At 33.6% G+C, this 14697-nt stretch overlaps 1 protein-coding gene across 6 annotated transcripts in view; it reads right to left on the bottom strand.

Annotated features, from left to right (window-relative positions):
* CDH18 (cadherin 18) overlaps positions 1 to 14697 on the bottom strand; it is a 718124-nt gene that overhangs the window by 77907 nt on the left and 625520 nt on the right. For all 6 annotated transcript variants that reach the window (XM_046001013.1, XM_046001018.1, XM_046001019.1 and 3 more), the window contains exon 6: positions 11466 to 11653. In XM_046001013.1, coding sequence (XP_045856969.1) covers positions 11466 to 11653 — 188 coding nt within the window. The remainder of the gene's footprint in view (positions 1 to 11465; positions 11654 to 14697) is intronic.

Genomic DNA, 14697 nt, shown 5'->3' with positions numbered 1-14697 from the left:
TAAAATAAAAAAGGATAAAATTATCCTTTTTCCTTCCTTGACTTCTCTCCTTGATATTAGTAAATAGGAATCTGTGTCTTTGACTAATTCAGCAAATCTCATCCAAATTTAAATAGCCTATTCTGGAAACAATCCACTTGCTGCCTATCAGGAATTGGGTGGATGGGTATGATCCTGGATAGGTGCAGTGGAGCATGGGCTGTCAGAAGCCAGATATTTTATTTACGGAAACACTGTTGGCAGTTTACCATATGTTTAGATCAATGTAATTTTTTAAAGTCAACCAGCTGCAACTGGTAAACTTCATAATGATTAAGGTTTTTCTCTTTGAACTTGCATGTATGAGACCTTGAAAATAAAACAAAACAAATACCCAGAAAACAAAACAGGATTTGTTTACTAGTAATGCTTAACATCTCTTTTTCATTATAACACTGGATTTCAAAAGTCATCTCCATTTATTCATTGGTGTAGGCTTTTACATCTTTGTGACTCTCAGTGAAATTTGTAGAGACAATTTTGGTCACCTCTACACCATCAAATATTATTATCAAGCTGTGCTCTCAATATGACAGGTGTCTCTTGGTTTGTTTAAGCAGGTCCCTTGGCAACATAGATGTCATTTATCTTAACACTAGCCTACCTACTGCTAAGGTACAGGCTGTTTGTGCAGACACATGGTTTCATGCTTATGATTATCTAATATGTATTTAACTACCTCAAGGCAGGGATAATCATTTTGTAGGACTTGTTTACCACAAGATGGATGGCAGATGGATGGATAGGAATCCAGATATAGCCACCAAGGAATGAGAAGATTATTTAAGTGGAGACAGGGATTTTAGAAGCGAATGAATTAATGGAAATGGAAATATTTAATAACTTCATTTATGTAGAAAATCTGGCAGTGCTAAATTGCAAGTGCAGAAAAACTGGGAAGAAATTCCACAATTTATTCTTGGACTATAGGATTATGTATAGCATATAAAGTATATATGTATGGCATATAAAGTAAATTTGTTTTGCATTAAAACTATAATAGTATATAGATACTGGATTAGGATTATTATTTTTGCTACTTCTGTAATTTTGGCAAAACTGTTCAAATACTCATCATCCACACATTTTCAATAGATTTTTCCAGTAATTTCCTACTAATCATTTAGTCCTGGGAAATTATTTAGGACTCTGCTTATGGGTTACACATTCCATAGCTACCAGATTTTTATTTTAACCTGAAAATAGTATATCAAAAACTTTATACCAGGAATGGTGAAATCTATTCATCTAAAGCCTGATTCTGATAAGAAGACGGTGGAGGGAAAAATGACTAAAAAAAAAAAAAAAAAAAAAATTTGAGGGGCACCTGCATAGTTCAGTCAGTTAAGCATCTGCCTTCAGCTCATGTCATCATCTCTGGGTCCTGGGATCCAGTCCTGTGGCAGGCTCCCTGCTAGTCAGGCTCTCTGCTTGGTGAAGAATCTGCTTCTCCCTCTCCTCTAGCCTCTCCCCCATTTATGCTCTCTCTGTCTCTACTAAATAAATAAATTCTTTAAAAAGAAAGAAAATTCGCCCAGGCTATTACTGAGTTACCACAGAAAGCAAAAATATGAAATGTCTGGTTGATAGCTTTGTTTTTTTTTATTTTTATTTTTATTTTTTTTCTTTTTTTTAAGATTTTATTTATTTATTTGACACAGAGAGAGAGAGAGAGAGATCACAAGTAGACAGAGAGGCAGGGAGAGAGAGAGAGGGAAGCAGGCTCCCCACTGAGCAGAGAGCCCAATGTGGGGCTCGATCCCAGGATCCTGAGATCGTGACCTGAGCTAAAGGCAGAGGTTTAACCCACTGAGCCATCCAGGCACCCCTTTACTTTTATTTTTCAGCAATGCCTGGCTTTGCTTAAAGGCACCCCTGGTTGAGAGTTTTTAAAACACAAAACATATGTTTTTCCTGCCTTAAAAATAATGAATCAAAAACAGATGAAGAATGACTCCATACACATGAGGTATTGTTTATGAACTTGATAAGGGGTATATTATAGCCAGAGACTGTTCATGAGAACAAGAAATATTTTTTTTTTCCAGTTCTACATTAAAATGTCAACTGTTCATGCTTTTAGGTCTTTCTGACTGTTCGCTGACAACATTCAGAAAGAAATGATTAAAACACTCAAGCTGAAGAAAAAAATGAGGAAAGAGTTTTTCTCTTTAGATCTGAAAATTTTTTGAAAGAGAAGTTGATAATTTGCTCACCCATTATCTATTCCATAAATTCTGCCTCACCAAAATACTCGGTGTGGGGAATAGAAGTTTATAATTTAAATATAGTTTATTTGATTTAACAAAACTGCAGAACTATTTCAACTTTCTATTTTGGAAAACTGTATGTCTAGATTATTGATTTAGTGTTTAATAGGTAAGCATAAGACAAAGGTATTCTACTGGAGATGACTAATATAATACTAATGTTCAGGAATAAATATTCCAGGAATATCACCAAATTCTTTTTCATTTATACAGAATTTGCTTTAGGTTTAATTCTCTGCACAAGTTCAGTTGTGATTCAAGCTCTGTGACTTACAAACACAAACTACCACATCAGCTCATACTTAACAAATGCTATGCGTAGTGTTGCCAAATTTAGTAAATTAAAATTATTTTCTGATAGAGTATGTGTCGATTATCACATGGGACATACTTAGTTAAGAAATTATAATTTATTTGAAATTAGAACTTAACTGGGTGTCCTGTGTTTTATCTAATAATGTTAACCATGACAAATCACGACTATCATAGTTAATAACTAAATATATCAGAAATATAGAATTACCACAAATACAGCATGGATATGTATTGACAGCCCTCAACTATAAAAAAATAAATAAATGAGCATTAACCATATGACATTCCTGTTGTCAACAATGTATGACATACACAAAAAATAATTTTATACGGTTCAGTGTAAGACATTTGTTTTTGTAACATTAGACTATCCAAACATTACCGGAATAATTACACCTGTGATATGCTCTCTTATTGGAATGGTGCTTAGAACGATTCCATAGAGACTCAGAAATGAGGTTGCTTAATAATTCTATTGGTGTGTTGGGTTTTTGAGTCAATGCATTAGTTTCTGAGGACAGCCACCGCAAATTACTACAACCTAGGTGGCTTGACACAACATAAATTTTTTGTCTCATGATACTGGGGACAGAGTCTGAAATTTGTCTGGGCTGACCTTTCGCTGGGCTTTAGGGAATAAAACCCGCTCCTTAGCTGTCCCAATTTCTGTGACTGCCTCAGCATTCCTGGGGAAGAAGTCACCTCAGCGTGGTTGGGAACTCAATTCACATTCTAATTCAACCACCTGTTGGATGAGACCCCAGGTTTGACGTTCAGAAATTTCCACTCTGCAGCCACGGGCCATAAAGATTTCTTCAGGAAAGACATAGATTTCAGGTAGCTCATGCTACAGTCATATTGCTTAGACGATGCATTCCCCAATATAATATTGCCTCATTTTTATTGTTCCAAATTATTTGCCTGTGATCCCCACATTAAGGATAATGCAGTTAAATATAAAGCCCTTGACTCACATTTATTTTGCTTATATCTGCTACATATTGTTCCACGCATGCCTAAAAAGAATTTCCCATGCAAAGTTTTCTCTGACCCTTCTTCATCTTTGAAAAATTGGCCCTCTTCTCTGTGAGCTCGTAACAATTTAAGTAAACCTATACCATGGACATTTGACATCTTGTATTATAATAATGTTTCACATCTACTCAGTTTTCTCTAAAAGAAAGAATATTATCTAATTCATCTTCATATTTCAGGTATCTGGCATAATTCCTAGTACATGGGGGATGATGAATAGCTCTTCCTCAATCTCAAACATAGCTATATTTAGAGTACAGAAAAGTGCTACTGCATGGTTTATATTTGAAGAAAAATTTTTATATTATTTCTAAAATATGCATTGCTGACACCTATGTGTGACCTAAACAATTAACATATACTAAGTCATTGTATCACACTTCCATGATTTATCATTGCTTCCCATTTACAGATGAGAAAATCGAGGCACAGAAAAGTTAAACTTTTCCAGGAACAACCACCAGTAAGTGGTATACATGGGATTTGACCTCAGGCAGTGGGACTCTATTTGCTGCGTCCTGGAGCACTATGCTATATACACTGCCTGAAATCTTTAGTATGTAAACAGTGTAATATAACATTCCAATTTGGTGACTAAAGATGAACAGATTTTTAGTGGAATATAACATCCTCACCATTAAAAAATGCATTACACGTCTTTTCAAGTATTTGCTGTAGCACTGAAAATGAATTGATAACTTCAGTAATTATAATTTCATTAATTCTAGCTACCAGAACTTGGAGTGCCTTTATAATTTCTTTAATTCACAGACTCACAGAGTTAAGAAACTTAAATGCTTTTCACACAAAACCCTCTCTCTCTTCTGTCCCTGGTAGAAGGACTTATTATGGTATAATTTTAACTTCCCCAGCCACTGGGGCTTCTCTTACTTTTCCTTAATTACTGCTGAATATCCTAATGCAGTTCACTGTCAATGAGTTGACTCCAATTTTCATTTTAAATTTTAGTTTCTTAATTTCATCCTATTACTCCTAGTAATTACTTTTACATATCATTGCTCTCTCTAACTTATAAAATAATACTTTTCCCTCTTTAATATTAACACATTTCACATTACTGTAGATAGTTATCATTCCCATCAATCATTTTCCAGCCAGCTCTACATATTTGGGACTTTTTAATTGTTTCTTATTAATCACTTCTACTCTTCATTAAATGGCATTGGTATATTCTTCCACTGGACTTATATAACCAACAGAAGTAGAAAGATACTGAAAACAACATTCAGCCAAGTTGCTCTATGAATCCATTCTTCTGGCAGTTCAAGAAGGTCCTAAAATTATCTTTTTCATTTTTTTCCTTTCTCTCTCTCTCTTTTTTTTTTTTTTTAAGTAATTAGAGACTCCCTATGACCCCACCTTGGTCCAATTTCTATATTCCACTCTCATCTAGGTTTTATAATGCAAGAATGGGTGGATAATAATGGAATTGATAGCAATAATTTAATAGATGCAAATGTAACTTCAATTGTGCCACAAAATGGTTAAATTCTGGAATAGTAACTGCTATTATTATTAATTTTTGCTTTCTGAAAAAATGTATTTTAAATGATACCACTCTGAAAAAAAAAAAAAAGGAAAATGGTATGGATTTGAATAATGTTATATAATGTTTCTTCAATTAGACTTCCTTACTATGCCATAGTTGGTGGTCCTTGTCAGAGATGTTTCCTGGATGGTGGATGTTCTGTGAAAACTAGAACACATGTATAAGCTTTCTTGTTATAAGTTTCCCTGTGCAGAAGAGTATAATGCTCATTCAATGTGTATAATTCCAAGGATATTTATATAAATAAATATTAAATGTTTCCTTACTATCATTTGAAGACTTGACAAATAAATGGGACATTTTTATCTCAAATAACAAATACACATATATTTTATAGCATATAAAATATATTTACATATTACATGTGTATTATATATGTAAATATATAAAATATATTTACATATTACATGTGTATTATATATGTAATATATAAAGTATATTTACATATTACATGTGTATTTATATTACATATAAATACATACACATATATGCTTGTATAAAAATACATATGAATATATGTACATATATTGTATAAAAATACATATTCATATGTATTTTTTATACAAGCATATATGTGTGTGTATTTCCATATGCCCATATGCCCATTGGTGGAAAATATGATCTGTACTGTCAAATGAGCATATGGGCATATGGGCATATGTCAATGGGTATTTTGTATAAAAATACAAATGAATATATGTACATATATTGTATAAAAAATACATATTCATATGTATTTTTTATACAAGCATATATGTGTGTGTATTTCCATATGCCCACACATATAAAAACTTACTAATAGTCTACAGATGTGAATAGCTTAACTCATCAGGATGCTTCAACAGATTACCAAATTCCATCTAATGTACTAAATTATATTATATATATATATATATATATCTATATATATATATCAGTCAATTAACATCCAAAGTAGTTTCAACTGATATCTATCACTTCATGGTCATGCCTATATATGAATAGTAAGAACAAAGTTGCCCCAAAGCAGTCCTCTGTCAAAAGTCATTGCAAATACAATAATAGATTTCACTGAATTGAAATGTGGACTCCTCTTTATCAACTGGTTGACCAGGGGATTTTCTTTCCAGATGTTAGACCCTTATAAATATAAAAATAGCAGCTTGGATGAATTTTTTGATAATAAAATCCCTAGTCAATGTTCAGTTTTTTTAAATAGTTCATTAGAATTAGAAACCCATTTCTTCTCATTTTTTTTAAAGGTTTTCTTTTCTTTATTTTCTGGGGGTGAATGCACAGGGGAGGGATAGAGGCAGAGAAAGTCTTATGTAGACTCTGAGCTGAGTATGGAGCTCCAACTTGGGGTTCAATTCCAGGACCCCAGGGTCATGATCTGAGCCTAAAGGAAGTCAGATGCTTAACCGACTGCACCGCCCAGGTGCCCTAGAAATGTATCTCTTCTTAAAACAAAGTGTTTTCATGTTTGTCTTTGTGGGGATTTGTAATAGATTGGGATGTCTTATTCATTGCACTTGGTGACTCAGAGCCCCAAAACTTTACAACCCAATGGCCAGAATAATCTGATTGTTATTTTATGAGTCAATGCAAAGGTATATTAAAGAAAAATTCAATAAACAGAATCCACTAAACAACCAAAAATGTGGCTATTTGGAATAGATCTAGTATGGTTATAATTGAACATATTTCATATTTTTCCTCCTAGGATTAACTTAAACTTCACAAAAATACTTCTGTAACCTTTTATGTTTATCTATGATCTATTTCAAGTCATTTGTAAAATAAAATGATAGCAATCTTTTTATACACTGAACCGTATGAAGCTTAAAAAATACAAAGTTTTCAGTTGCAAAATATTTCACAAGCATTGGTTACAGAGATGCCCTTATAGCATACGTAGATACATATCCATGGTAATTATCAGTGCATTCATGGTGAATTAATTAGAATAAGGTCTTCCTACTCTATGAGATCTAGCAGAGTTAAGAGGGATCTAGAATTGTTACATTTTCTGTAGCGAGAAGTTAGTGAAATGCCTACACTGATATGTAAAATAGAAAAGATAATCTGGAGAGAGATATCTGTGACTGATATATACCACCAAATGTTGAGCTATAAAGACAATATTAAACTTTAACTTTGAAAAAAAAATCTTTTAGAGAAGAAGGAAAGAGAAATAGATTAACAAAAACATGAGTGACAACATGCATATACGATATAATATACACAGAGTACTTTTTTGGCATGCTTATAGGGAATTGGATAACATTAAATAAAGGACACAATAATGACTACATGGAGTGGTCTGAAAAGTGTAACTAAAACTTGGTGCAAATAGAAGAGAAAAGGAAGAGAAGGAGAAAAGTAGAAATTGAGGTATTATTGTAATTTTTTGGCAGACAAAATTTAGATCACAACTTTCACCTTATTTTATCCATATTTTTAGTAATCACCTTGTTAAAGTGCTTAAATAAGAAAACAGCAGGGGTGCCTGGGTGGCTCAGTGGATTAAAACCTCTGCCTTCAGCTCAGTCATGATCCCAGGGTCCTGGGATTGAGCCCTGCACCAGGCTCTCTGCTCAGCGGGGAGCCTGCTTCCCCCCTCACCCCCCCTCCACCTGTCTGCCTACTTGTGACCTCTTCCTGTCAAATACATAAATAAAATCTTTAAAAAAAAAGAAAGAAAGAAAACAGCAGACTCAAAGACCTGAAATTATGCCACAGATCTTTCAATGGCAGCACCAAAATTTGTATTTCCTTTGACAGTACAGATCATATTTTCCACCACTCTTCATTGACTTGAAGACCAAGTGTAAATGTTTTCGCTTAAGATAATAGACACTGTCTACGTATTTAAATACATCTGAAGAAAGAAAATGATATTACAGATGGTATTTGCTGAAAGTCAGGAGAGTCAATAGGGTTGGATCCATCCTTGAATTAAAAAAGAAACTGGAACAAGAGCTATGAAGAGTGCAAGCTGATATGGAGTCCACAGGAAGAGAGTGCGAGAGGCTGCTAAGAAGCCTCATCCCTAGCTACAGGGTCTCTGCCAGAGGAGAGTGCATCAAATTGCATTCATCCTTTTCTTTTCCCCTTTCCAACCCAGTCAGGCTCCATTAAACAATGAATGAAAGTTATCAAAGTGTATTTACAACCTACCACACCATGGACAGGTGAATTCAACTTGGCAATTTTCTGATAAAGGAATGATATGGACAGGAATGGGCAGAGGCTCCTGCAAGCAGACTTAGAAAGCAGTGCTGATTTCGATCTTTGGGAAGATTAGCCGTTCTGCCTTGCTGGTTAAAGTGAGCTGCCTTAGAGGATTAAATAAGGGACAGATTTTAAAGGACTGTTTGATCTATTTCCTGCCACCTGAATGAGTATCTTTTTTATTTTATTTTTTCAAGATTTTACTTATTTGAGATAGAGTGAGAGAGAGAGCGAGAGAGACAGCAAGTGCTGGGAAGGGAGAAGGCAAAGGCAGAGGAAGAAGCAGACTCCCTACTTAGCAGGGAGCCCAAGGTGGGGCTTGATCCCAGCACCCTGGGACCATGACCTGAGCCCAAGGCAGATGTTTTTTCGACTGAGCCACCCAGGCGCCCCTGAATGAGTACCCCTAAATAAATTACATAGTTTATTTCTCAAATTGCAAGTATTTACAGCATACAATATATAGCAATGAAGTAACTCAGATTAATAATCTTAATCTAAAGGATTAGGAAATTAGATGAACGCAAACATGAATGCATCCTGGAAGTGCAGACTACATTAAAAAATGGTGGCTCAGTGGGTTAAGCCTCTGCCTTCTGCTCAAGTCATGATCTCAGGGTCCTGGGATCAAGCCTTGCATGGACTCTCTGTTCAGCAGGGAGCCTGCTTCCCCCTCTCTCTCTGCCTGCCTTTCTGCCTACTTGTGATCTCTCTTTCTATCAAATAAATAAATAAAATCTTAAAAAAAATTCATGGAAAAACAGTGAAGGAAAATTTGAACTCATTAATTGTGGAGGTTATTTTGAATACATTCTCACTACCAGTTACACAATTGAAACACATTTCATCTTGAAAATAACTATTGTATGTTAATTAGATGTGTGTGCATGCATATGCACACAAACCATTTCGCCTTTGTTTTTCACAAACACCATCAAATTAATTGAGACCATGTAGGGTGGTAAAATCCCCATTATTCTTAATTCCATGATATATATGAGGATGTATTTCAGATCCTTTATGTAGTTACACCATCCATCACCCTCACTTTTTGCAAACATGTTGCAACTTTCCACTTTACAAAGACGATAGTGCTCAATAGGCAAGAACTGCTCCCCTCCCCCACCTTCTGCAAATGGGCTGTATCATTGCAAGCTTATCGGCAACAATTTACTTTGCACTTCTATTGGATTTTCTCAAGAAAGGAGGCATATCATCATAGGTTGTTTCTTTCTACCTGTGATCAAGATTCTATACAGGGTCATCTTTACCCCAGTCCATCTTTTAACATCAATTATCTTCTCTTTAGTATGCTCAGTTTCTTGTCTCTATTGACTTTTACTCATCTGTGTAGAAACACATATTTAGACTCTCAACTTACAACTATAATCCTCATTTTATCAAATACTCATTTGTTGGTTTTTTCATTTTTTAAAGGTTTTTTTTTTTTTAAGATTGTATTTATTTATTTGATAGAAAGAGAGAGTGCATTAGCAGGGGACAGGGCAAAAGGAGAGGGACAAGAAGACTCCCCACTGAGCTGGGAGACCATGTGGGGCTCAATCCCAGGACCCTGAGATGATCTGAGCCAAAGTCAGATGCTTAACTTATTGAGCCTCCCAGGTGCCCCTCTCATTTATTTGTTTTACAGCATTTCTTATTACAATCTCAGGAAAGAAAGATTAAAATGATAAAGTACTTTTTAAAAGATTTTATTTATTTGACAGAGAGAAAGATCACAAGTAGGCAGAGAGGCAGGCAGGGGGAGAGGGGGAAGCAGGCTCTCCACTGAGCAGAGAGCTCAATGTGGGGCTCTATCCCAGGACCCTGAGATCATGACTTGAGCCTAAAGCAGAGGCTTAACCCACTGAGCCACCCAGGCACTCCAATGATAAAGTATTTTAAGTGAAGACATCAATAGTTTACACAGATTAGAGATGACTACTGTTCTATATTTAAACACTCTAAAATCTACTTTGCAGGTCCCTTTTGTAGCATCTGAAAACAAATTAATCCTCAATTTTAACCAATATAAAATGATATTTATTAGAAGAATAAAACTGTATACAGTTCAAATAGAAAAATATATACAAAACACACAAATAATTATATAGATAGCTAAATGATAGACTGATATATAGATACATAGGTAGATAGATGGATGGGTAGATAGATACAGGTAGATGATGGATTCACTTCAATGTCTATGGTAGCACATCAGGATAAAATTTCTCAGCCTGTGTTTTGAATACATTCCACAGCAGAATCATTGAGAGTATTTGTTAAAAAGACCAATTCCTCAGCTCCACTTCAGTATTTCTGAATAAAATATATATGAAGGTAAAGCCCAGAGATATGAATGTTTTTAGATTTCTAAGCTGAAATAATTCAATATTTAAGATACACTGCATTAGGAGTTATATTTAAATTCTTTGCTAATTTTCTGTGTTCCACTTCATTTTTTCAAGGACATAAACATATTGTACTCTAAAATCAAAAAAGTGATAGATAGATAGATTTAGTCCACTGACCAGTTCTTAGCAATAAAAAAAATGTCAGAAGGAGGTTAATGGTTCCACTAAATCTGTCTTGATGAATCCATTACTGTCAAACAAAACTCTCTCCTAGTGAGTGTTAGCTAACATGATGGAGATTTTTACAATGGTTAGAAAACTCTCTTAATGTTACTTGGATTAGTACAACATAGAATAATGGCATTAACAGAACTGACAAGCATAATAAAGCTGTTATCTGAAAACAAAGATGGCAGACACACTCACAGCATATTCCACAATAGATCTTCCCACTATTAGAAAAAAAAAAGTGTATATATATATATTTTTTTTTTTCTAAGAGTGGCTCCAAAGAGGCAGACACAGTCATAATTAAAATGTAATTACATATTAAAGAGGAAACATTTAACATTTTTAATGATCTGACAGTACGGATAATTGACACCAATGTGGATCATTCATGGAAAAATGGGTGAATTACCTAAATCAGAGAAAGTATGTTCTTTTTACCTTCTTTAAAGAAAGGATCCCTTCTCTGGTCTCTTTGTCGGTGGAGATGGAGAATATCCCAATACCATCACCGTTAATGATAGAATATGTCATGTCAGCATTTGAACCAGTGTCTGCATCGTTTGCTTTGATTTTCCCAACAGCTGAACCAACTTGAGCTGACTCAGGAACATACAGCTGATAGTGCTCTGAAAAATATTTCATATTAAAATCATTGGATGGTAATACGGTTCACAAAAAATATTTGACAAGAAAAAGACATGAAATTGGTTAGACCACATATTCAAACAAACGTATAAAGTAATATATAAAATGGATATGCTTTCAGATTTAAAATATTAGTAAATTCTGTAGTAATGGAATAGTAGATTTACATAAACTTTAAAATATAGGTAAAAGAACCTACATAAGAAGAATTTGCAGATATCTTAATTAAAATATTTTATTAGCTCTACATCCCTAAGCAACAGAACAAAGACAAGGGAGATCAAATTTGCATTCTTAGGTTGAGCAAATACTAAATTAGTCAAGTTCTAGTGTAATCCCCAATGCATTTCTCTTCCCATACAGCATGTGAAATTAAAATATAAGAGTCTGAAAACCTGAAATTCAAAACTTGAAATTCAAAGGGAAAACAAAGAACAGAATATAGCATACCTATAAATGTGATTATTATTCTGATCAATAGCTTAATTTAGTGAAATGTATAAGCCATGACAAAGAGAGATAGTAAATTTATTTATGCATATAATTGCCATGTATTCTAGGTCAGCTTCTGGAAAGAATTTGGAGTGGTTTTATAATAAAATCATAAATAAAACAAAATTATTAAAATTAATAGAAATAATGACTAAGTTAAAGAATGAGGAAAATAAATATAACTACATAGGATGATATAGTATTTGTGATTGAATTAATTTTTACCCTATATATATTAAAACATTATTGATTATGTAAATCTCATGATCTGATATGCAAAAATGTATTTTTCAATATGTTTTGATATTAAATGTTTACACTGAGCAATTTAAAATTTCTCAAAATCTGTCCTGATACTAAATTTCTTCAGAGAGAGCTCATAGAACTTGCCTTATAGAAACTTATGAATTAGATATTAAGAAGCATAAATGGTCATGTCGTTACCAACTGTTTTATTGACAGATTAGAAATATATCTATTGAAACAACTTATTTATTACAGCAAATCTAAGTAACAATGTAAATAGCAGAAACCTTGAATTAAAATGCAATTGTATAAGAGTTTCAACCAAGACTAAAAGAATGGTGATTTAACATCACTCATGGGATATAATTAGACTATACAGATAAGTGAATGTAGAGCTTATATGAAAATAATTTCCCTAACCCAATATTTTGTTAGTTATGGTATGACAATGTTTTTTTAAGTTAATATATCTGGTAAATGTGTAGAGTACTCTCATTTACTTCTAAAGATACAATTGTATGTTTTAAAGTGCTACATGGGGATACCAGGGATTGATTTATATATCTGTGTTTATTCATTATTCAACAAAGAGTTTTCCGAGTTCTCCTCTATAAACATGTGAGATGCTACCTGACATTTTTTTAGTTCAACAATCCTCACCAACTTAACATTTCCTGGGTAGACTGCCCTCTTCTGTGAAACACATGATCCCTTAACCTTAATCATGTGTTTTTATCAGGATTTGTCAATTGACTCCTCTTGATATATTTAATTGACCTGTGAAGAACATAAGGTCCCAATTTTTACAGGACCCCACCTTTCTGCTTTCAGTTGATTTGTGAAAGGGTAGGCAGCTGACTTACGATGATCCAAAGAGAGTACATTCCCCAAAATGTTGGTACTGGAACTAGGAAAGAACTTTGGTCTCTCTTTGTTGGCAAAGCTATGAAATGTTGAAAGGGACTTTGATGAGGTCATGTTTCCCAAATTCATGTTAAAGTATCTAATCTCAGGGCACAAATTCAATAACAGAAAAAAGCCATGATTTTCAGGATCTTTGTAAATATCATAATGTTCCTAGGCAGTTATGCATAAAATAGGACACTGTTCTGTTAAAAAAAAAAATAAGGAAAAAATAAATTAGACTGTATCTCTTATTTTCCGGCCCCTGAGGTAGAAAGGCTAGGATGTCAAGATCCTGGTTGCTAAGTAAGCTCTCTAAGTTACAGCTTAACTTTCCATAGTTCTATAAGCCTTCCAAAGGACCCTCACCTAATTAAATTGTGTTGATACACTTGCAAGCAAACAAAGTCTTAGTTCAGAGAAATAGGTAAGCAAATCACAAAATTATTATAATCGTAGTGCTACAAATCAGGCTGTTTTTACAAAGACAGTTGCAAAAAACTGCATAAGTTGGTCATAAAAGACTCATATCCTAGATAATATTTAGATCCCATCTTATAAGAGGAAGCATCTCCTTGGAAGACAATCATGTTCAAGGAAAGAGCTGATACTTATTGATACATTCTAGGAATTGCAAGTATGGTAACTCTTCCACATTCATTATGCTCCATTAGACAAATTAGAATATATTAAGAGTAGTATTTCAACACTTATACACTCTCCATATAGTTGAGAATATGTGAACTGTAAACTGTATTCAAAATGTCTCCTAATAACTAACAAAAATAGCTAATAGATAAGATTTATTTATAAATCAAAAGAAGTTTAGGGTATTTATTTTTAATTTCTAAAGCCTGAATAAACAGCCAAGTACCTAAAAAATGCTATCAATTCCAGGAGAATAAATATGATGAGGCTTTTTAAGAAAATATATACTGCATCTGTATACAGTATATAGTTTATATATATTTTTATGTTTACATATTTTTATATATATTTATTTACCAAAATTTTAAAAATATGTATAGAAGAACGGTACATCAACATCATAAAGGCTGTAACAGTAAGCTCATAGCTTAACATCATATTCATTGATGAAAAATTGAAAATCTTCCTTCCCAGATCTGGATAAAAGTAATAATGCCTAATATTTCTACTTCTAGCCAACACAGTAGGAAGTTTTAGCCAGAGAAGTTAGAAAGAAAAAAAAAATAAGAGGAATCCAATTAGAGAGGAAGAAGTAATATTTCTGTTACCAGATGATAAGATCTTATAGGTAAGCCCAAAGACTAATACACACACACACACACACCCACACCCACACGCACACACACACACACAAAACTATTAGAATGAAAAAATTCAGTAAAGTTTCAGGATACAG

The sequence above is a fragment of the Meles meles genome, chromosome 3, assembly GCF_922984935.1.
Source record: "Meles meles chromosome 3, mMelMel3.1 paternal haplotype, whole genome shotgun sequence".
Classification (NCBI taxonomy): Eukaryota; Metazoa; Chordata; class Mammalia; order Carnivora; family Mustelidae; genus Meles; species Meles meles.
Note: the sequence above shows the minus strand (reverse complement) of the source record. Positions and strands in the feature narration are given on the sequence as shown.